The 25,327-nt window shown below is 37.9% G+C and overlaps 1 protein-coding gene across 2 annotated transcripts in view; it reads right to left on the reverse strand.

Annotated features, from left to right (window-relative positions):
- Positions 1–210: 210 nt before the first annotated feature.
- The window catches only part of LOC131691701 (glutamate receptor 1), a 496,119-nt gene continuing 471,002 nt past the window's right edge, over positions 211–25,327 (reverse strand). For both annotated transcript variants that reach the window (XM_058978296.1, XM_058978295.1), the window contains exons 11-12: positions 1,525–1,864; positions 211–1,459 (exon numbers count right to left, since the gene is read on the reverse strand). In XM_058978296.1, the coding sequence (XP_058834279.1) occupies positions 1,394–1,459; positions 1,525–1,864 (406 nt within the window). In that variant the 3' untranslated portion in view covers positions 211–1,393. The remainder of the gene's footprint in view (positions 1,460–1,524; positions 1,865–25,327) is intronic.

The following is a 25,327-nucleotide window of genomic DNA, read 5'->3' on the forward strand; positions in this document are numbered from 1 at the left end:
CGCTTATTTTCAGCTAAATTGTAACATTAGCTCTGCGATTGTCTTGTACACCAAGATTTGGCTGGGAAGCCCGTCAAAACGGAAGATCAGGATCCGCAACGAAATGTTCTACCAAGGTTTTTCACCTAATTTCGATCATATTGCAAACATTCCAAATTTTCCGCAAACTAGAACCCGGCTGAAGTCAACTGTAATACTGAAACTCATCGATTTAAAAGTTGTCTAGAATTAGATTTATTTCAAAAAACATTTGTCAACATAACGATGTCTTAATCACTGTACAAAACCCAAACGCAGGTAAAACAAAAACGTTTTTTTTAATCTCCTTCAAGGATTTATCTTACTGCTTACGTTTTAACACATCAGTTTTGTTTTTGATATTTTTTAACTTCAATTATTTCGTTCCAATTATGACACCATCACGTTCTTTCTACCTTTCATTCTCTTTCTCTCTCTTTCAATTGCATTGTGTCCCCAATATTCACATTTTAATTTTAATTTGGATGTATTTAGTATGGTAGATACTTATAGGAATCATTGTAAATTGTTCGTTCATTTACAATATGTTTGTGGTTTGGGAGAGAGAGATGGTTCTCTTTTGTTGATTCAAGGAAAGTTGAAAAAGTGTTGAATTCTTCCAACAAAAGGCAAACTAATTTTTCCCCTTTTGATCTCGGTCAATTGATTTTCGTTCCGGTATTTGATTTTTTGAAATGCATGGTAATTGGGTAGTTTCTTACTTCTTACGATTGTTTTAAAGGTAAAACTATTGTTTCGACTTTACAATGCTTATGTGTCTGTGTTGTCTTGTATAGATTTTTGTTTACTGGTTTGTATCATTATCATTAGTTCAATGAACAAATAACAGAGAGCAGTGTTTATTTCTTTCTTTAATTTCAGTTCATTTCATGAATTTGCCTAATGGCGGCAAAATCATTTCCAATTCTGTTACATTTATTATAATAATTTGATTACCTAGTGTTTAAATTTTACATTTCATAACAAATACTAAACTATTTACAATTTTTATTACAATTACGACTTAACTTTCGTATCATTGATGATTTTTGATGCACTAGACGCTGCTTGACTTGCGCCAAATCGTACGAGTCTTGAGCGATTTGTTCTACTGCTCGGTCTGAAGTAGGACCCAGTGTCCATTTTACGTTCGGTTCAGTTTGGGTTTTGGGATTAAGAGAGGAGTGCTTTATAAGCCAGAATTATCCATCACTAACCCGCCGGGGCCGATAATACTGCCGGTCGGGGCCGCTGAGCCGCCGGAGACCCGCTGCTTCAACAGAGTGGACGTGTCGTGCTGACTGTTGGCCACGATCTGCCGAATGGTTGGTGCGTACGGTGGTCGTCATAGGCGCAATTCCGGCGGCTCCTTACATCAAACCTGCGTGTGCGAGTTGGCGTGGATCGGGTCGGGTTCGGAGTGCGTTGACGGGGTGTAGTACTAGAACGGGTACTGAACATTAATATGTATGAATTAAAAATTGCATGTGGGATCAGTAAACTCACGCCAATTCGACCGTTGTCGTAGTCCCGTGCAGTCGGTGGCATTGTCAGTCTGTTTTTCGAGTTCGAGTTCGAACTCATCGTGTCGGAAAGAGGGATGCGGTTCGATGACCGGTTGGCACTTTTCGTACAAAATTCTACCAAAGCAACGCCCAGTGCCACCAGTAGCCCTCCGATCAGTATGTAGAAGATACCGGCGACGTTGCTCAGTGACAGTTCGTTCCTGGAGGCATCCTGTTTTTCGCTGTGCTTGCACTCTGTCCGATCGTACCACCATTTGTTGACAAGCTTGGTAAGTTCGCCGTTCTCCTTCAGTGAAAGTACTGCCAGGTTGATGGGGTCTCTGGAAAATTCGAAAGGAATTGTTAGTTGTTGCATAAATCCAATTGTTCATCGACTTGGATTTCGTCAATTTTAACTTTATTATTTATCAATATGCTAAACTAGAAACTGAAACTGTGTCTGCCATTTGGCCAGGATCCTTATGTAACTCAATTGTGTTTCTGTCTTCAATCTAGCGTCAATCCGGTTCTAAGTTAGTGTCGGATTCTGATGAGATCATTTAATCAAGTTAGGAGTTGTGCTCTTCACGCACAAATGAAAATTGGTGAAATATTGGCGTTAACCTAATTTTTTCTCCTTTGGTAGAAATATAGCGTAGAACTGAAATTAGTTCAAATTAGTACCGATATGCAAACATCCTAATAATCGCAAACGACGTAATTTCATTAACCTCACAGTCGCACCTCACACCATTACTACCAACCTAGCAGTACAACGAGTATTTCATTGTCCCAAAACTCGACAAAAAACATAATCACTAGCGTTATTAAAAGGGCCCTCGTGTAATGAAAACTATGCAAAACCTTTTCCCCGAAAAAGAAAATGTTAGTTTTTGTTTGAACTTATCCTGCTGCCTAATGGTTGCTTTGTTTATTGCATGTTAACTCACCACCCAAGCAAACATTAGAACAGAACGGTGGCGGTGGAGGCGTTGAGCAGCAAAAACGCAAACGACATTCATCATGCCAAATCGCACTGCCTCAAACCATTCGTTATGGGCGAGTAAGTGAAAAGAAAGGTACTAGCATAAGTATGTATAGAGAAAATGACAAATTATGAGCGGTGTGGTGCGGTCACCATTCCAGTCTTTTTCTCTCTTTCAGATAGCATGCAATTGGTTCTACCACTGGCAGCTATGTAGCTGTAACCTCTACTAGCGGCAGGAATCGTGTGTACAAATCTAATCAGATTAGCCGGGAACCGGAATATTTCAAAATTTATGACAAATAAATAAAAGCTGGATTAGAGACGGTCGTAGTCGGCCGGGGTCAGTGCGATGCTTGAGCATACATATTTGAATGTGTACAACCTCGGGAACGGGGCTGGTTCGCTAAGCACGGAATTTCGATAGGATGCTATCATAAATTAAGTACGACGACCAACAAACGACAAAGGATTGCCGATTTTCACGCGCTTGCATGCAAACTTGCCTACCCTCTGCTGCATTCGAGGCTATCTTGTGTGCTACTCTGTTTATGTGAATTAGATACTTGGGGGCTAGTGGAGGTGCACATACAAATGCTCTGGGTATGTAAATTAGTTGCAATGACGAATTGGTGACTGCCGCTAGTTGTCAACATTGACAGATTGTGTGTGCTGGTTTATGCGCTTCTTTTTCCATTGGCTGTTGACTATGCAACTCATTTTGATGCCCCGTTTATAAGTATTTTATCAACAAAATTACATAATCGGATTGATCAGTTCTATAGGTTTCGTTTCCACAAGAAATATGGTGAAACAGTTGTATTTATAAACTATAGAAGCATTTCATTTGAAAAGTAGACGATTGATTGGCAGGGCCGGCGCAACACCTTTTTCCCAAGTGGGTAGTAAGATTCGAAGTGATTTCTCCGCGTACTGACGAAAGTTCAGATATGGCGTGTGTAAGTGAAAATGAAAATTCCCTGATAATATCTGGTGGCTGTTTAGAAACACTCTTTGTTAACAGCAGGCCCGATTAGAGAGGGAGGTAGCCAGGGCAATTGCCCTGGGGCCCGGGTCGCTTTTGGGGGCCCGCGTTTTTACCCGGAAGATCGGAGAACACATCCGGTATTCATAGAGGAGCAATAAAAATAGTAATAGTAATTTCTTTGTAATCATTGGTCTTATTAAATTGTTATAGGCGGAAAGCGTAAAAAATGAGAACTTTATTTGATAGTTGACAAAACAAACGTTCTTAAGGGAGTTGTCTACTTTGTGTATAAGTTTAAAAACGAGTTTTATTGCTTGAATCGACGGAATACATTACAAAATATTGAGAAGCCAATTCAAATTATTTTCGAAGAAAGCAATAGAGCGCACGGACAAACGCATCCGTCCTCTTCTACGTTCGCTTCTTTGCTAGTGGTGCCGGTTGTTGGCTTGGAGACACTGGGCGTGATTGTTGTTGAGTGAATATTTGTTCCTGTAAGATCCGTAGATATTCGTTTTGTAGACGTTTGTGGCTTGGGTTAGTGTTTTTGATGAGGTTTTTGTTAATTTTCTCAAAATAATGAATTATGATTATAGCAATATCTATTATCCAAAAGTTGGGTTTGAGAACGATTCATAATTTGTTCTTCAACATAATATTCCTATCTCTTCTTGTTTCCTTGTAATTTGACTTCTAAACTTTTCTTGTAATTGACTTGCAAGTTCTTAAAAGACTCTAATCTAAAAATATGCTTTATATCGCTATTATCAGGGCTTCATTGGAAAGCTGAGAAAATTTTCTGCCCAGAAAAATGATGGATTTTTGAAAACTCAATCGGCCCACCCCTGAGTCGATTCCTAGTCCCACCAGGAGTACTTGCACCAAATTTGAAGCAAATCGGACAAGTCTAACTACGTGCGTGAAGTTTGCATGGGATTTTTCAACAATTTACATGGAGAAAACTCACTAGTTCGTATTTTCGTCGCTAGGTGGCACTGTATGCATCGTATTGTCACTGTAAGTGAAAATAAGAAAGACAATTTTATTGTCTACAAGTTTGTCGAAGACTACTAGTAAATCCGGCTTTGTTAAAAGAAGTTATTAAACTTTTAACGAAGTGATGTCTGAGTCAGTTTTGCATGGGGCCTAGCAGTGCATGGTTGTGTATCGGTACTCGATTCCCACCAACTATACATTTTTGTGAAATAATCGTTAGGTATAGCTCAATGGTATGTTCAGAAGAATTATAGTAAATAATACGAGTCATCGTCAATTTAAACAGTCGGTATGTCAAACAAAAGAAGAGAGGAAGGGTGGGTACGGTTTAGAAACGTATTTTTTTCTTTTGCTGTGTCGATAAAGAAGGGAAGTTATTTAAAAAAAACACAGCTCTGTGCTAACATTGCTGACAGCCATTAAGGTGCTTCTGAACTTGCTCTATTCTAGTGGTCTTTCGTCTTTTCCGATACTAAGTGTGCTTTAATGAACTCTATAGAACTATGAAGCCGTAAAGAATATGTTTTGTAAGCGAGTATAATATATAGGGGGACCCGGGACTATTAAGACACTGCAGTGGGGGTAATTCGGAGCCCTTCGATTTCTCAGAAAATAGCAAGACTTTCTGACTATCGTACATATTCGTGGAACCGCTATTCTGAAAAATTAATTTTGAGAGTTGAAGTTGATTCTTTGTAGAAAGGAGATACAACGTGTTTCGTTTTTTTGCCATTCTCGAAACAAAAATCATTATAGTGGAAAAACTGTGATTGAAGCAACAAATCAAAGTGAAAAAATAAAAGGCAAGTGTTTTGGAAAGCTTGAGGCTCCTATTTTATGGAATGATTTTTGTTTTGGTGAAAACACAAATATTTTCGAGACGCTCAACACATTTGTGCGAAATGAGCGTACAGGGCTATTCTGACCCCCTATTCCGTCAACCACCGTTCAGCGGCTTGCGACAGCGCACACATTTGCACACGCCACAGCCTAGAAAATACATGGGCCGCCAATCGACAGCTGTGACATACCAGATTAAGTTTTTGTAAAGCAATTTTTTGTGCTTCTTAAGAAGTGTCTCTTGTATCTAATTCATAGGTAAACATAATTCCGTTGTAAAAAAATTAAAGAAAAATGACGGTCTGAACTGCTTCGTAGGGAGGTCCGAATTTCCCCTACATTGTAAAAGGATGGAAAAACGTAGAAGTTTGCAAATCGTCGCCTAGCGCTGCAATTGAGTGGTGCAAATGAACCTTTTATGGTGCCAAAATGTAGTTGAGGTTTCAAACTAACAATTAGGACTTTTGACTGGTAACTTTTTTCACATCTATCCACCTAAAACGGGCGATTTGCTTAAGTAGGTCCGAATAGCCCCGGGTTCTCCTATCTACAGCCATTAAATAATGCTTCGTGATCTCTTGGGTATATTCCTTACCCCTAACCGTACCACTTCCCCAATCCTCCCATCAACAGGAAAATCATGAAAAGACTATTCGTTCGTACCATTTGAGCTAGACGCTACTGATTCCTGATTCCTGAGTACCCGCAAATTCAAAAACCCGTAGCTATGGCAATTTTACCAGATTTGGATATCATGGAATAAGAAGCTGTCGAAATTCACCTGTCTGACACGTTATCTGTGGATGTGGTAATATGAGTCAACCGGAGACTAATAGAAACCACGGACTCACGAGTTTCTCATGGCTGAAGAGGTACTAACTCATACTAAACTAGAGGGCTTAAAGGTTTAAAAGGGCCCGGTAGTAATACAAGCCTTGGGGCCCGACGCGGCTCTAGGCGGCCCTGGTTAACAGGGCTGTTTGTCCGACGGCTCAGCGAAAATGTGTTTGTTGAATACTACACCCAAAATCCAACGGGCATGTTTCTATTACTTTTGGGTAAGATTCTATTCTATTCTATTTGGTAACAGACCACGCAATTGCGCATTGCGGTGTTAAACTCATATTACAGCAAAGGTATCAAACGGTGGAATGACGATGTAGGATAATTCGGTCGATTTCGATAATAGTATTAGTATCGAGTTAAACTAGCTGGAGCTCTGGCGGATTTCTTCCCAAATTCAGGCCGGAATCTGCACCAATTTTGGCAAAAATAAGCGGAATTACGGATTTTTTTATAGTGTAACTTGAAGAGTAAATGAAAAATTTTAGGCAGTTTTCGGATCCGAGACAGCTTTCGATCTGGACAAGTTCCCAAATTTGGACCTCTCGGATCAGTTTCCGGATCCGGACAAGTTCCCGAATCTGAACCAATACCCGGTATCTATCCCATCTCCTTTCCCCCTTACCAGGTCAGGACTTGAACCAGGCCCAGATTTGACACTTAGATCCAGACAAGAGTCTGGATTCGGACTCTCGGATCGGATACGTGGATCCAAACTATATGTCTTGCTTTCCGTACATGACGGGAAGGACCTTTAATGTTTTTTGCAATCGCAACATTGCTGTTGACGTTCGTGATAGAAAAAAAAATTCAATTTAACTACGACCGAAATACCTCACCACTATTCCGGTTCGGCTTTTTTTGACTGCTTTGAAGCTAGCTGAGTGTGAGCCGATGGGTATCTCTTGCGACCGACATCCTTTCAGGCTTAGTGGAGGTCGATTTGAATATTTCTCCGATGGCAAAATAATATATTTATAAATATTAATTACTCTCATTTTCGATACAAATTATATCTAATACAACCGGCCCCCGGATGGTCTACTTCCGTACCAAAGACAAGCCATTTAACGTCATCGATAAATCGCGTGATCTAACTAAACAACTAAACAATCTAACTAAACAACACCGACCGTGTACGAAAAAGTATTTTGTCAGCGTACCCGCCCGGGAAGTGGAGATTGATGGTGTAGTCTCCGAGAAGGGCCTTGATTGCGAAATAAGGGGTGGCTCCTTCCAGATCCCTGTACTTTAGTCACTGTAAACTCTGGTATGCAAGCATTGTGTTCAGTAAATATCGAGGAGTGTTAGAAAAATTATTTTCCATCAGCCTCATTTCGAGCCATTCGCCGGATTTGTTCTTCCAAAATTTGTTCTTTTGATCGGGGCTCGTCTACTTGTTCGCTTTTTTGAAACCCGGGGCATGAACTGAAGAACCCGTTGTAGAAATAAGGCACGGTGTGGAAAATGCGGAGAGGATATTGGCTCCTGGTCTCGGAAAGTCCACATGGGACATCCAAAACTTCAAGTGTCTCTATATTTCAGTCATATTATTTTTCTAGGTTTACTTACGACGTAGATCTTCCTCAATTTTAGCATTATTCACCATGGCCGAAAACAATATTGAGAAGCGTTTTGGGGATCAAAACGTGCTACTATTTCAATCGGATTAGCCTTTGCTCGGTACCAGGTATTGAAGTTGTCGCTTGTTAAATCCGAATCACAGGCAAAGATTTATTGATATTCTTTCCATATACATCGCACCTCAACTGGTTCGAGAAGATTTCAACTCCCACGGCATGTCATGGGGTTGTCTTCATGCTGATAACCGATCTATCTTACTGCATGATATTCGCGACAATTGCAGTATGACCATCTTGATTACAGTGGAAATGACACGAATGCCTACCAGCGCGGTCAAGTGCGTTAGATTTATCGTTGTACTCTACCTCATTAGTGTGCCCATTGATTGAAAGAGCTACGCGTCCACTATATCCGAAACAATCGAATCAAAATGAAAAATTCCTGCGGTGGCAGTGTGCAACGTTTTGATTGGCGTGTTTTTCTATACTGAGATTAAAGGCCAGAATACCTGGCGCGAACAATCGTGGACGGTTTCCCACTCCATTGTGGACAGAGAGTGCCCACAATTGTATGCGAAAAGGCCCTATGAGGTCTTTTTGAACGTCAGATCGCCCAAATTTTTCCAATTATAAGCGACATTAGAAACGCAAATAAAAAACTTGAAGCAAACTGAAAAACGCGGTTATTGGCACCGGTTCGTCAACGGATTAACGAGAGAAACAATATTTCGTCTAGCAACTGGGTCATACGTCGTCTACTCGATTCGGCCTTTTATCGGAATACATGGAACTAAGAATTCTTTTTCGGCGACAACAGCATACCACGTAAATTCACATTCAAATGATAGACGTTTCGCAATGAAATTATAATAATGTATATAAACATAATAATTGTTCTTCAAACACACAAATTTATCTGATAGAAAGGATACTCGCGCTAAGCATTTTCCCCACAAAACTCATGGTTTGATATTTACCATGTCTATATCGTTACAGTTCCAAGTAGGCGCTTCGATCGATGGAGTATGGAAAGCACTCCTAATTTTCCCCAAGAGAATATGGGCGATCCTAGAGCCTTTATATTGAAATCGTTCCGGATTGCCTGATACAGATATTAGTTTGAGTTCATTCGCATTGATCTATTCCGGGTAATGAGAAGGCGGACACTTAGGCATTAGAAGGTAATATTTGTGAAACATCGCGCAGCTTTAACGAATTTTTCAGTTAGACTTAGAGTTAGAGAACGCTCGAAAATTGGCAAATTTTGTGGAATAATGGAAGTTTAGGAATCCCAAAGGCATCAACCAACCTTGGTTAAAAAGGATGGATGAACGTCGTTACTTCTTTCGGGTGGCATCTCGGATCATGTCCAATAATTATACGTTGAATGCGCATCTCCGGTGTATTGGGGTCGTAAAGAGCATTCTATGCGCTTGCGGTGACGGCTATCGCGACATTAAACATGTTGTCTGGTCGTGCGCCTGGTGTTCTACACACTAAAAAAACTAAATTTTACCGTTGAAGTATTTCGAAACTTACCACAATCTAACAAACCGTTATTGACGAAATGACAAAATATAACCGTGTTCTGTTTAATTTTACATGAAAGATGTACTTTCCAAGCGCAGTGCCATAAAATTACACATTTTAAACAAACGCCATATGTGGAGTAAAATTACATGACTCGCAAACTTCAACGACATGTTAAATTAAAATCAAATGTAAAACTATTTCATTTTTGATGCTCGTATAGTCATGCTCAAAAGACGTAAATTTACACGATTTTTTCTAGTTGTGTAGTGCCAGATCTGCGTTAAACGAAACCCTGGTTCTAGTCCGAGATATGCTGGTTATCCTCTAAATTTATTTATATCTACTCTTTTGGTTGACTCATTAACAGGTACCTGCAAATGTGATCCCAAGAGTTCCAAGCAGATCCAAGGAGGCCAGTTGGCGATCCGGTTCATGATGTCCTGATAGTGATCTTCCGTTTGCCACAAAGCTACAAGTTTAATTTCTTTTTTTCCTTGTCATTTTTCTCTGATTTTCCTCTGATACGGTCCCTGCTACTGATATTGGGATCAACAATCTTTTGCCTTCCTTATACAAAGTCTACTGATTGTCTAGTGATTGTTTCTCCTTGCTTCAATTTTTAATCAAATGATTATTCATGATAAAAAATTACAAATTGTTTATATTGTCCTTAAACATAATTCTTACTGCATACCAGTTGAGTTCGCCCGTTCTTTCGAAATACCCACAGCAGCATTTTGTCAGATGCCTTAGTAATAGAAAATCGCATCACGTAATATGTAACGGCTCACTAGCCTACGTACCTACAACACCACACCAACATACAAAGAACTCAATGTCCGGCTTGAACCTTCGTTCTACCCAGTTACAAGGCTTGATAGCTCCTGGTTTTTCAACATATCTGGGTCCTCCCAGAAAGGCCAAGTTTCAAATATTAAAATGAAACGAAAATGTGAAGCAGAATAAATTTGTAAATTCCCTCGCATTGAGCGTAATGCCAATGAGAAGAAACAGAAATCTCCTCCGCCGACAACAGTGATGTTCTCTGACTTCAGAGCCTTTCGAGCTGAGCTTTCGACATTCTCCCTGGACCTGAAAGCTTCTTTTCAGATTGGTTGAGAGGAGAATGTCGAGTTACAGTGGATTGCTTGATTGGCCAAACGGCTTCTCCTGTATTTTAAGTAGAAGTTATATAAATTTTATTCATCTGATTTCAAGACATGCTCGGTTGTCTTGAAAAGGTTACCGCAAGGTTAAAGTTAGGACGAAATATTCAACAAATCGAGAAATTTAGTTGGATTTTCTCCTTCACAAGTTATTCTTGTGAAGAGAATGGTTAGCGGCACTAATACGCCAGAACGCCCTGGAATTATCCAGGAACTTTATTTGATTAATTTCAACCGTAATAAGGTTGCTAATTTGAAAGTATTAGAAAAAGAACGTTTTATCTTCAACGTTCGAGTAAAGTTGAAACAGTATAGACGACATGGTGTCCGAATTCAAAATCTGACCCAGTGTAGTAGATGCCAGAGCTTTGGGCATGCCACAAAATCTCGTCATTTGGAATCTAAATGTATGATCTGTGGTGATAACTCGCACACGAAGGACGTTTGGCCAGTGAAAGAAGCCACAGAAAGTTTCAAATGCGCTAATCGTAGCGAAAACCATAAATCGAATTTCTGGGAATGTCCTATTCGAGAAAAGACTATAAATTCTCGTTCAAAACAACAATAGCAGCAAATTAAAAAATTGCCTACTTCTTCAGTTATACTTCAAGCAAACAAGTTAATCCGCTTCAAATTAGAAATACACCTTATCTACCTATTCAAAGATGTTCTATCTCTGTCACACAATCCTACTTATGCTTCAGTGGCAAGTAACACCGCCAAAAGAGCAGTGACTACCACGTCTCCAATTTCATTTTCACACAACGCTTTCTTTTCTCCAATCGATCTAGGTAGTTTTCTGGAAAAACAATTGAATTTCTTGCTGTAATCAATGTTTCAATTGATGACTGCAATGCTAAATGCTACCTTCATGTTTGAAATTTTTCAATCTGGTGGGAGTTTGTAATTGTAATGAATTTTAAGCCTAATAATTACTTTTAATGATCATTTAAATTTTTTAAATTGGAAAGCTCGCGTGAGGACGAATTTTTCAACTTTTTGAGGGTACATAATTGTGACCGAGACTTTTTTTAAACCAAATATTAAATTGGGCTTGAGCACGATGACCGTATAATTCCTAGTTGCTACTCCGCGATTGACCAGAACAAACGCAATTGCGCAGATAATTCAACGAATGGGGTCTGGGAGCAGCTATCCATTATAAATGTGCACGTTTCGAGAATTCTATACTTCGAAATGCCAATAACAGCGCGGGCCACATCCTTGCAGTCATCGAGGAAGGAAAGGAATGTGAGTGTAACAAACGTTGTTATGGAAACCGTGTATATCTCTGTATCTCCACGTTTGCCACGAGAAGGAGTTTTTGATAATAAGATGGGGTAAAGAGTTACACAAACTCTCAGTTAGCAAGCATTTATTGCTCTGGACAACCGGCTTCCGAAAGTTTATGATAAATTTATTGTTTGTTGAATCAATTTGGAAAAGTTCGGTATGTGAAAAAGTAACTTCAGCTTAGGAAAGCCGACAAACGGAAGCTTATGTTCAATTGAATCAAACTGTACCCGATCAGAATGAAATAACAAGATTATAACAGAACACAATTTCTGTAACATATTGTGTTATAAATTAGGCCTCGTTAAAATAACAGAAATACCGTAACAAGTAACAATGCGATATATAGTTTTGAAATATTTCTGTTATGTGTTTCTGATCGGGATATGTGAACGAATTTATTATTCCTTGTTTCTTTATTCCGGTGAAACACGACATTCCGAGATCAGTAAACACGACATTCCGAGATCAGAAAAGCGATTGTCTTTAGTGTCTTAAGACGTTTATGGAAATCGATATGCTAACAACTAAGTAATTAAAGATTTCGTAATACAAATATTATATATCGTTTAAAAACTTTTGTATTATTATAAGAAAAACATGATGATTTTACATTGGTTATTTTCTTCGCGAACGGTTGATTAAGGTGCCGATTCTAATGTTATCATTACTCGTGCTCGTTATTATGCTAACTGAAGCGCACTTTAAACAGTATAAAATAAGCTCTACCGAAAATATTTGTATAGTGAATATGTAACCGATTACCTTGAAGACAATAAGAACGAAAAGAAATTAACGCATCGTAATATTTTTATACCCATGAAGAAATATGATTAATATGATAATTAATAATCTAGTGCATGTACTACTCAAAAGCAGTACGATAGTTATGAAAGTACTCAATAAAATGAGACCGATTAATTTAATTGACTAAAAATAAGCCAATGAATAGGACAATAAAACATTTGTTCTTCGTGCTGATTGGTAACTGATTTTCGATTCTTCTCGCGAGCTCTTAATTCTCAATCCTCGTACATAGTTCAATTCCACTCACAATAGACCATGCGTATTTCCCACGCCTATTAAATACCCAAAGTATAAGTTTCCTAGTTGGTCAAATAAACACTATACAACGATATTATTTTGTTCAGTCCAAAGAAATGTCAGCTCGATTGGCATCAACTGGCGGATACGTGTTTCCTTACAATGTTATCAAATCAAAGAACATATCAAATTATATACGACAAAATATATGCAATTGGAAATATAATGAAATGAAGACAACTTAATTATTTGCATTAGAATAAAATTAGTTGGATGACCAACAAGGTTCATTTGCAAAGGTAACATTTTTGATAAATCGCCTTAAAAAAATAGGTGATATGGGACGCGGACGAAAAAAGCTTTTTTGACGTAGGACTACGTCTTTGTTTTCGATATGGGGGTGCACTCTGCAAATTCTACAAAAATGGTATGTAACGAAAAGTGGTCCAATTTTAAACGCATATAATTCAGCCATCTCACGATAAATTTTCAAATTTTTTGCGCAAATCGCCCCGAAATACTTCTAAGAATAGATTCCAATAGATAAACCCAATGATTTTTGATATCATAGCATTAAAAAATTAAATAATATACAACCTTGTCAAAATATCGCGTATTAACACACAGAAGATAGCGCTTCCCAAGCCCTGTACGACGGATTGGTGTACCTAGCGCGCAACGCTTCTATGAATGACGTCATCATCGACTATTTAAAGAACGGACTTGGCCAGACACGTTCAGTTCCCTGTTGAACGGTTGGCGAAGAAGATCACTGCGCTGTGTTTTTTACAGCCAGTGTAGCTGAGCTAGAAGTCTAGTGTGGAGGGACGCTACCCTGTGTCGTCCAACAGACGATCGCTCCAACTGCTTCCTAAATGCCGCTGTAATGTTGCCAGTAAATTTTTGGTTTAACTATCACATGTATTTGCTATTTGCGCTTGAAATTAAGTAATGTAGTGGTAGTAATAAGCTTCCCATTTTGGTTTAAACGCAAGGACAGTTTTTAAAACAGGATTTGATTAATTAGTTTAGCTCATCTACGTAATTTTATCAATTCTGTAATTTAAAAGGAATTTTACGGAACTTGGTGAATTTGGCCCCACTTGCAACTGGTATAATCAACCTGCACAAAGTGTTGCATAACGCAGGGCTGTTTTTGGAACAAAATGTGTTATCATTCAGCCCTTCGCTATGCAAAATGACGATATTATGACAGATGGGCTAAGCGCGGCCGTTCCCTTTCAATCGGGAAAGGCCGCGTGGAATTTTGGTGAAATGCGCTAATAGTGTCGTGGTGGTACTAGTTGTCTCTTTCACTCTATTCATCATCATCAGCGTTGACTCATTTTGCATTGTACGCTTGGGTTCAATATTTGGTGCGAATGTGTTGGTAGGTAGGGGAACTGGCGGTAAAATAAACACGTTAAGCAAAGTCATCAATGAGATATTACAATCACCTTATGTGTCTTGTTAGACATGTTTTGTACATATCTCGTAAAAATACTTCGTCATAAACACATTTTTTCAAACATGATTCTTGATTTCTAAACATGTCCAAAAATGAGACATGTTTATAGCGAGTGGGTAAAATGAACATGTGGCGGTGGTAAAATGAATAGTTTCTGGTGACCCGCAAAATGTCCTGTATGTATGCAATGCGCAGCGTTGGAAAGTATTTTCCGATCAATGCTAATATCCCAACAAATCATGAGCTTTGCATACACACAGGGCATTTTGCAAGCAAAAAAAATTGTCACGGAAGAATTGAGTTTTCATGACGTAATATTAACCATTTTACAATCCTGTGGCATCGAAACACATCTACAAACTTGGGGTTATCCATGGGTGTTTGAACTTTTAGGATCTGTTTGAGAAAGCTTGTTCTATACATGAGATATGATTATATTGTCTAAAATTTGATTTTTCTTCACCGGTCCGGGTGTTTTTTCCCACACACTAAGTACTAAGAAAATAAATATTTTACATTAAGTAGTATAGTCCTACGTCTACAGTTCGTGCAATCCCATAGGGCTGCCCCTTGTAGTTTTATGTTCAAATATTGAATTGAAGGGCAACTCTAATTTTGTTATTCATCGATTTAATCGAATTTCAGGCCCGTGTGCAAGGGAAGGGTTTTGGGGGTTCAAACCCCTCCCATGAGAATTTTGAATGACTTTTGAAAATTTCTTAACTTCCTGATCTGGAAAAAATTATACTGTGAGCCGTTTTGCTACACAAAATGTCATTTGAGTCCGGTCATTCTAGAAACAAGGTTTTGAAGAAACCCTACGAGGGGGCTGTAAAAGGATCTAAGCCATTTTGGAATTGTTGGTTTCAGCGGAGGAATCGCAATACCGGTTAATCTCAGATTCAAACATCGCGTCTCTTGACACCAAGGTGATCCAGAGCTTCGGTATCGAAGTTAAAACCGATCCTGGTATCATTTTTATTGCTGTAGCGTATTTGCTACTTCAATAAACTGGCGAGCACACGAATTTCTTGAAAGGAGACTTACAAAAACTTACAACAAATCGGTTGAAATTCTTTATAATCCGTGATTTTAACGCTAAACGCCGATCCTGGAATAATGCTCAAAGCAATTTCAACGGTAAACTACTTTCTAATGATTGCTCTGCTGGTTATTATTCAATTTTGTTCCCGAATTAACCTACGTACTATTTGGCTGTAAGGAATCCACTAACAATTGATTTTGTTTTGACAGAACAAAGTCACAGTTGTGGCATGCAGACGTTGATTCTGATCGCCTGATTTTGATTCTGATCACCTTTCAGCAACTTTTTCACCTTTTCAAGAAGCTGTTTGCAATCCCATTAGCTCAGTGCTCAATTATTACAAAGCGATTTGAGAAAGGTACAAAAAATATTTTGAAAATAATCATCGTGGTTGCTGCCATTTTGTTCGCAAAAATTTGATTTCTTTCTTGATTCTTGCCCTTACGGATCACGAGTGTGAACTTTTTTAAATGATGGTGCTGGCCGTTGATTTTGAGGTACTTGTCGAAGCTTTCGCCTTCGTCAATATTACCTGAACAGCTGCCACAAATTTGATAAATTTGTTGTTTAGGATAGAATGTGGATGTGCAAATAACTCTTAGTGTAATGGTACTGTCACATGTTTTGTACTGCAGGATTAGGTAGGAGGAAACGGGTCGGTTCACTCGGATTCTCACAACTAAAACGTCATTTGAAATAACGGGAAGTAGTTCCTGGATGTGTCCGTTGTAATGCATTCTACTTCTTCGAAGTGTGGCATGGATCTTCTAATGACCACGGAGCAAGTAAGTGGTGTTCGAACTTGTAACCGAACATTGCTTTTTTATCGTCCATATATATGAGGATCTTTTGATTATTGTGTTGTCACACACAACCGCGTGTTATTGGTTACTATGCCAAATGAATTGGTTTCGCTTGGACCAATCTATTGAGCGTTATTAGCACTGAACGCCTGACATGGTAGAACTCGACAAAGACGATTTCCGTAAGCCTAACCTACAGTTTTACCTTCAGCAAATATTTCACATCAGGAATACTCGATCTTAAGCGAAATGGTTGGAAGTTAACAGCCTTCGTGTTTGGCCGGAGCACCACTTTTTGCTTCTGCTACTCACTCATCTCGACAGATCACCACGGCAAGAATTAAAGTAACAGTTTCCTATTCTTGAGACGAGGCATACAATATGAAAGGAACTGTTTCTGTCGTTCGTTTCGGCAATATTTACGTAATATTTAATAAAATTCTTGTAAACATATTGCGCTAAATCTAACAATTATTCGTTTTTTCCCTTATTTATTTCGACTAATATGCAGTCACATTTTCTTTTTTCCTTTTTAACGACATTCAATTAATTAGAGATTACTGAATAGGTAAAGCAATAGAAATTTAGAGCCATATTATTCAACTCGACTCCCGCCAGCAGAAGACAAAAAATTAGTGCGTGAGATTTTAAGCCTGTTTCTAATGACCCTTCCACTTCTAGTTTCCCGTTCAGTATAGTTCACATCCCTGCTATTGAACCACTTAGGAGATGCTTCCTATTGACAGCTCTGCCTGGACAAGCTGCTTCATAGATGGTAATTTTCCGTTTTTTGTCAACTTTTCAATGTTACTAGTTTTGCAATAGACTACTTTTATTGCACAGACAGGAAATTTTTAGCAATGTTTAGTGTAGGCGTTTCTGAATCATCTGATGTAAAATTAATTAAAATCCAGCTAGCAATAACCGAGTGTGCAAACCTTACATTGTTTCGTTATATATTAGATGCTTGAGATTTCACCGTGACGAATAGTTACCATTATGTTCTCCATGCGTGAGCCGACCTGGTTATCGGGCGAGGCACGAGAGCACTTCAATCCCTAACAACACTTGGCTGACGGGAGGAAATCAGTGCGAACTGTGAAAAGATACGACAATCTTAACCCATTCATACCTATGTTGTTTAAAATCTACAACAATCATAAATAGCTATAATTCTTGGTTTATGCAGAGTTTACTCACAAATATTAGTAATTATATTACCTTTCCTTCAAGAATGCAGAAAAGTCAGATTGGTATTGTCAGGTGTAGAATTGCTAGAGCTGGATCCAACAAAAAATGTAATTATTTATAAGATTAAATTCAAATTGAATCTTTCAATTTAGTTTGACCGCGACCACATTTTTCATACATTGTGAATATAATAAATATTAGCTATGAGTATTTAATGAAACGTAGTTTATGGAATACTTCACCCCAGCGTAGAACAACTAGTTGGGAACTATTGGCATGAAAGGGTTAACAACACTTTGACGAGACTGATACCCTCTTGTTGGCTTATCTTTCTATCGCGAAAGTACTTAGCCATGCGTTGGCACAAACTGTGCTGTTGTAGGGGCACAGGTAAGAATACAAGGTTGGCTTTAAGTCCGACTGAACCAAGTGATTTTTTGTATCATTTCTCGTGTAATTTATGCCCGGATTGGAAAATGTCAAAAATTTCGGATGGATCTAAACTCGCCCAGTACATCATCGGTTGGCATTTAACGAAAGAGAAAAGTTTCATCAGAACATCTTTCAATAGTAAAAGTTGAATTTGTCACTTGGATCCTTTCAACTCAATGCCGTCATTATATAGATAAGAAGTGCAGATATTTCTAATGCTGAACTTGTACATATACAAAGAAACACGAGTGAGGGATGAAAATGTCCCAGTTGGTAGACTGTTTGACATATTTTTCCTACTAGTACGTGACATACAATTGAGTCTCGCTGCTTGTGAGATTGATGTTGGCAAGTAGAACAAGTACAAGCGGGTCAACGATGCCTCCAAGAGAAATATCTCGTTTCACATTGTCAACAAATGTGTGGATACAGTAAGCATGGGGTTTGGGTTTTGCTTGAAGATTTGTAAACTAAGGACCGACATAAAACTATCAAACTCAAATGTCTCAGTTCAATTGTTTTCCTAGATATAATTTAATAAATGAGTGAAATTTTGTCTTTTTACAGTTAATGCTTGCAGAAACGTCTACGCCCTTTTAAAATATTGCTTTTGAGTCAAAATAATCTTACTGATTTTGGAAAATGTTTAGTCTTCCATGCCGGTGAAATGTGTAAAGTTTCATTAGAATCTAAGATGGTCGGTCACGATTTTAAATATTTTCGAACGGATGTTCGTGGAATTCCTCTTTTCTAAGATGAACGAAATGAATTCGTGCTATCAACGAAATCCTGTGTAATATACACAAACTTGTTGTTAAATAAACAAAACATTTCGTTTCATTCACGAAATATAATATCGTTATCCGTGCAGTGTACACTAAATAAGAAAAATTTACGAAAGCTTTCGTTCACCAAGCGGCCATTCTTGTACATTAAATGAACGAAACCTACTATTAACAATGCACGAAAATACTTCTTTGTAGAAAACGACAAATGAACTCGTGCATTGCATGATCAATTTCATTATATTTACGAATTTATATTATCAGTGTAAATATTTATTTTAATAAAGAAGAACTCGTTAGTGAAATAAAGCGATCAAAACCATGATTTTCTATCAGATGTTGTGTGCTGAACAAGTATTCTGATCAACAAAGTATGTTTATTGCGTCGCTTACTTTGGAACAATATTTCGCATTTTACCAGAATTTTCTTCTAAAGTGGCACCTTATTGGATTCCGCGGCTTGGCGCGCTTTTAGATCCAATTACTTTTTAGCGGCACTACTTTCTTCCAACTCGAAGCTGATAGATACTAGAAACGCTATGTTCAACCATAAATCGACAAAGTATCTCAGTTTGCTAGATTGGATTCACTCTTCTACCACATCTCGAGCATAATTCACTGTAAAGCAGCTTTATGCAACATTACGGTTTTCCTGATCCTCTCTTCTAAACTTCAATGCTTTTTCACTCTCCGTCTTTTTTTTAAATCACCAGCGAATCACAATTCTTACCATTCTAAGTAATTCGTGCGGGTTCTGCGTGAAATTGTGTACTAAATTGGTGTTCTTTCTTTTGTAGAAAAATATTAGCAAATCGATATCAAACGTGACACCATAAACTAATTATGTCGGCGCATAGCGAAGAATTGAAACTAATAAGAACTTTGTTAATGAAACATTCTCTAAAAATCATATTTTCCATTCGCAGTAAATACATTCAAATTAACCCATTCATGCCCATGTTGTTTGTGGACAACAACGTTTTTAAACAGCTATAACTTTTGATTGAGGCGAGATTTGCTCACAAAAACAAGTAAGGCTCATTAATGTGATTATTGCCTTTCATTTGAGTATTAACAGTTACAAGGATCAGCTCTAGAACTGAAGTCATTGCAATTAGTCTGATTGGATTCCGATGGATCAGTGCTGCCAGGGATAGTTTACGTTGACGACGGAAAATGATTTTTTCATATATCTTCGTTATGGTGCAATATTATTGAAAACTGATAAATTTTATCAATTTAAACTGTCGTTGGCTACGTTTTCCACGTAATTGGATTATTGTAATTAATCTAGGTGAATTGTATTGAGCATTAGAAGGTAAAAATTGACCAGCTTCTAGCACTACCATGGAAGCACCTATCTTTATGAAAATAGGCTTTTCGTGTTTCTTGACTTGAAAAATAGTTTTGAAACCCTTCATGCACTAGAAAAAAGTTGGACATGAAAGAGTTAAAAACAAGCCTATTGTAATTCTTTTCGACCTAATAGTTAAAATATTGCCTTAAGTACGTCGGAAATTATCCATAACCATTTAACTTATAATACCACATTGCTGGTCGATATTTTGAAATGGGCTCTTGTATTGAAAGGTTTGATCAGGGTAAAACTGTGCAGTTAAAATAATTTCCAGTTTGTAAGTTCGTGTTTGAGTGTGTCATTTGACTCCGGTTATTACCGGATAGGTTTTTAGAGGCGATAGCATTTTCATTCTCGGCAAGTTTTAACTCCATGGCAGCATGGCACGGAAAATGTCGGTAATTATTTTTATTCAGTACCGGTATTTCGTTTATTTTGGGAATGTGCCAACGTAACGTAGTCAACGCAAGACAGGCCACAAAGTCCTGTAGATAGGCAATAATGAGCTAGACACCAGTGTCATGGAACGCAAAATCGGTTGATAATCCCATGATTTTTGATACGGGTAGGGGAACCGGGGGCAAGTCCGACACCTTAAGCGCAATCTGTTTTCTAAAATAGCACAAAGCTCCAAAAATAGTACATTCTGTGCATAATCCTTGTTTGGATGGCTCTTAACAAGATATAATTTTTTCGGCGTTTCAAAAAACTGGATTCATTAAAAATTATTGGTTGCCAAAAAATGGAGGAAAATAACATTTTATAAACGCTGCGGGTACGACCGACACCCGAAGTGGCAAGAGCGACGCCCTTGTTAGCTTTCTTTTTGTCCATTTTTTTTTATTAAAAATGTGTTGTGTATGTGTGATAAAGTGTATTTATGTGTATATGAGTTTGCGTGATGCAAATGCATACTTTCTGGTATTTCATCGCGTAGCAAGAGGAAGAGCATACGAATGTGTGGTGTGAATAAATAATGTTCAACATGGTAAAGATTTTCCCCCTTAATCTTTTCAAGCTTTGTTATCGCTTGTGAAGCCATTCTAAGGGGTATGATCCGTTCTGCAAGAAGAATATATACCCTGTTACTAAGATTCATTGACTTAGAAGTAACATACGCTTTGTAGTAAACTATCCGGTTCGTGTTATGATTTTTCGGAACTCTATTGATCAACAGTCCAGCAGCCGATGGAAATTGTTCTTCAATATCATTTTAGAATCTCATATGAGATTATCCTTTTCTCTTTCGTTTTATAATAAATCTATGAATCGCGCTCAATTTGATTTTTAATTTTTTGGTCGGCTTGAGACAATACTGACAAGGAATAAATGCAAATACCAGAGTAATGTAAAACGCATTATCCAATGTGTTTTTGTTGTGAAACATTATGTTTTGTAGAAGCTGTGGGCGATACACCTAGGTTTTTTTACGCGGGGGATATGTACCGCGCAAAAAAAAACCGCGTAATTAAAAAATCCGCGTAAAAAAACCGCGTTAATTGGAAAATCCGCGTAAAAAAACCGCGTTAATTCGAAAATCCGCGCAAAAAAACTCTCAGCAAAAGACTTAGAATATTTTTGGAAGCTTTTTTGCGCGGATTTCGTAATTAACACGGTTTTTGCAAAAAATCCTTTTGAATGCAAAGGACTTAGAAGATTTTCGGAAAGATGGAAGAGACGGGTCTGGAAGACTCGCACCCCAACAATATGGGTATTTTCGGAATGGTCTTGAAGAGTAGGTGCCAGAAATTAATTTTCGACGTCATTTTGAAATCAAAGATGGCGACTTCCGGTTTAGCGAAATTCGCTATAACTCAATCAATATTGAAATTTTTGGAATGGTCTTGAGGAGCAGGTGCCAGAAATTGATTTTTGACGTCATTTAGCAATCCAAGATGGCTACTTCCGGTTTAGCGAAATTCGCTGTAACCCAATCAATATGGGTATTTTCGGAATGGTCTTGACGAGTAGGTGCCAGAAATAAATAAATCTGCACCTTCCCCGCAAGGTTTTCCATGAAAATTGATTTTTGGCGCCATTTTCAAATCCCAAATGGCGGCTTCCGGTTTCGCGAAATTATCTACAACTCAATCAACATGTGTATTTTCGGAATGGTTTTGACGAGAAGCAGACAAACGTGGATGTTTGCCGTCATTTTAAAAATTTCGATGGCGACTTCCGGTTTACTGAAATTCTCGCATGAAAAATTTGGGTAATCATCTAAATCACCCTCAAATATAAGATCTAATCATAAACCAGCAAAATGCAAAATATTTTTATATATTCATCAAGGAAAGTGCGGTGAGAATGGAAGAGATAGAAGAAAGAGACGTAGGTGGTGTGAGTTGGGGGTTTGAATTTATTCAAATTAAACATATTGCTTAAATTTAGGTAAATTCAACTGTTTAATTAAAACTATTTGTACTACAACTTCAACTTCCAAAAATACCAATATTGATTGGGTTATAGCGAATTTCGCGAAATTGGAAATCGCCATCTTGGATTTAAAAATGGCGTCAAAAATCAATTTTTGGAACCTGCTCGTTAAGATCATTCCAAAAACACTCATATTGACTGATTTATAGTGAATGTGGCTAACCCGAAATTCGCCATCTTGGAATTCAAAATGGCGTCAAACATCGATCTTTGTCTACTACTCGTCAAGACTATTTCGAAAATACCGATATTGATTAGGTTATAGCAAATTTCGCTAAACCGGAAGTCGCCACCTTGGATTTCAAAATGGCGCCAAACAAATTTCTAGTACCTACTCTTCAAGACCATCCCGACAATACCCATATTGCATGGGTTGTAGGGAATTTCCGCTAAACCGGATGTCGCCATCTTGGATTTCAAAATGGCGTCAAACGTAGATTTCTAGCACCTACTCGTCAATACCATTCCGAAAATACCCATATTAATTGGGTTATAGGGAATTTCACTAAACCGGAAGTCGCCATCCTTGATTTTAAAATGGCGTCAAAAATCAATTTCTGGAACTTACTCTTCAAGACCATTTCGAAAATACCCATATTGATTGGGTTATATCGAATTTCACTGAACCGGAAGTCGCCATCTTGGATTTCAAAATGGCGTCAAACACAGATTTCTAGCACCTACTCTTCAAAACCATTCCGAAAATACCCATATTGATTGGGTTATAGCGAATTTCACTAAACCGGAGGTCGCCATCCTTGATTTTAAAATGGCGTCAAAAATCAATTTCTGGAACCTACTCTTCAAGACCATTCCGAAAATACCCATATTGATTGGGTTATATCGAATTTCATTGAACCGGAACTCGCCATCTTGGATTTCAAAATGACGTCAAAAATCAATTTCTGGCACCTACTCTTCAAGTCCATTCCGAAAATATCCATATTGATTGAGTTATAGCGAATTTCGCTAAACCGGAAGTCGCCACCTTGGATTTCAAAATGGCGCCGAACATAAATTTCTGGTACCTACTCTTCAAGACCATCCCGACAATACTCATATTGCAGGGGTTGTAGGGAATTTCCGCTAAACCGGATGTCGCCATCTTGGATTTCAAAATGGCGTCAAACGTAGATTTCTAGCACCTACTCGTCAATACCATTCTGAAAATACCCATATTAATTGGGTTATAGCGAATTTCGCTAAACCGGAAGTAGCCATTTTTGATTTCAAAATGGCGTCAAAAATCAATTTCTGGAACCTACTCTTCAAGACCATTCCGAAAATACCCATATTGTTGGGGTGCGGGCCATAAGGAATCTTCCAGACCCGTCTATTCCATCTTTCCGAAAATCTTCTAAGTCTTTTGCATTCAAATAGATTTATTTTTTGCAAAAACCGTGTTAATGGCGAAATCCGCGCAAAATAAAAACTGCCAAAATTCTTCTAATTTCTTTTCATTTAAAAGGACTTAGAAAAATTTTTTCAGAAAAAGTCTGTCTTTTGCATTCAAAAGGACTTAGAATATTTTTGCAAAAACCGCGATAATTGGAAAATACGCGTAAAAAAAACCGCGCTAATTGGAAAATCCGCGTAAAAAAACCTAGTAAAAAAACCGCGCAAAAAACCGCGTAAAAAAACCTGGGTGTACTTTGTAAATTTTTTAATCTTATTTAAGGTGGTTTTCTATCTATTCCCCGAACGATTATATTTTTCGATAGTACGTGAAAAGAGCTTTCAGCGTCCGTATAGATTTTATACCTATTCATACCCAAAAGTAATTTTTTAAATCCTTTTTTTATAAAATATGCGTTTGGGGTAAGTTGGCGGTAACGCACAGGGGGAAATTTGGCGGTACTATTTATAGTGCGAAAATAGTCACCATATATTTTTATTTCTGAAATTCACTCCACAGTAAGAGAAACTTTTTCTTGTGTCTCTCGTTAATGCAGGGGAATTTGAATTTGAATATAAAGTACGCGTCGAAGTCAAAATGACGGGGTATTGAGACTGAAATATAATGAAAAGTGTCGAATACTATACAGTTTTATTGAAATGACCATCGGCACATTTCATATGGACCACTTATGTAATTGTATTTTCATTGGATTGCTTATTTTCTGGCAGTCCGCCAACTTACCCCGATGCTGGGGTAAGTTGGCGGGTTTTCAGCGTCAGATATTTTTGTCCCTAGAAATGAAGGCAACGTATCAAACATTTTAATAAAATTCTGGGATGTTGCCAACAGTCTACCCTTTCATGCAACGTGTTCTATTTTACAAGATCTACCAAAATCAAAGCGGTAAAAGAAGGAAAACTGAAAGCACCGCCAACTAGCCCCGGTCTCCCCTACCATAAACAACTCCCAGTCGTTCGCATTGAATCAAAAATGAACTCCACCATCTAAAAAGCGTGTCGGTCTTATCCCTCCTAAAACTGTCGGTCTTACCCCAACAGTGCACAACCTTCAAATGTTTCAACTAAAAATAATATCCAAGTACGCATCAACTTTGCTTTCGTATGTTTTGTTAATTTTGTGACGTTGGAATAATCTATATGGCATAGATGTATCTCGAAATAATCAAAATAATCGTACTAATGATATCCTGTTATTATTGTATGATTTAAAATTTGATATCTGGGAAAAGTCGAGGGGTGTCGGACTTGTCCATGGTGTCGCACTTGCCCTCCGTTTCCCTACTACCGGTACCACAACCGTAATAGAAACATTGCTTATTGCCAAAAAAAATTCGAAATTGCACTTGTTACCAAATTTAATGAAATAGCTTTCAGTTGATAAAATAAAGTACACATATAGAAAAAATCGTGTAAATTCACGTCTTCTGACCATTACATATACAAGCATCAAAAATGACATAGTTTTACGTTTGATTTTAATATTACATGTCGTTGAATTTTGCGAGTCACGTAATTTTACTCCAAATATGGCGTTTGTTTAAAATGTTGTATGGTGTAATTTTATGGCACTGCGCATGAAAAGTACATCTTCCATGTA

This window comes from Topomyia yanbarensis, chromosome 3, assembly GCF_030247195.1.
Source record: "Topomyia yanbarensis strain Yona2022 chromosome 3, ASM3024719v1, whole genome shotgun sequence".
Classification (NCBI taxonomy): Eukaryota; Metazoa; Arthropoda; class Insecta; order Diptera; family Culicidae; genus Topomyia; species Topomyia yanbarensis.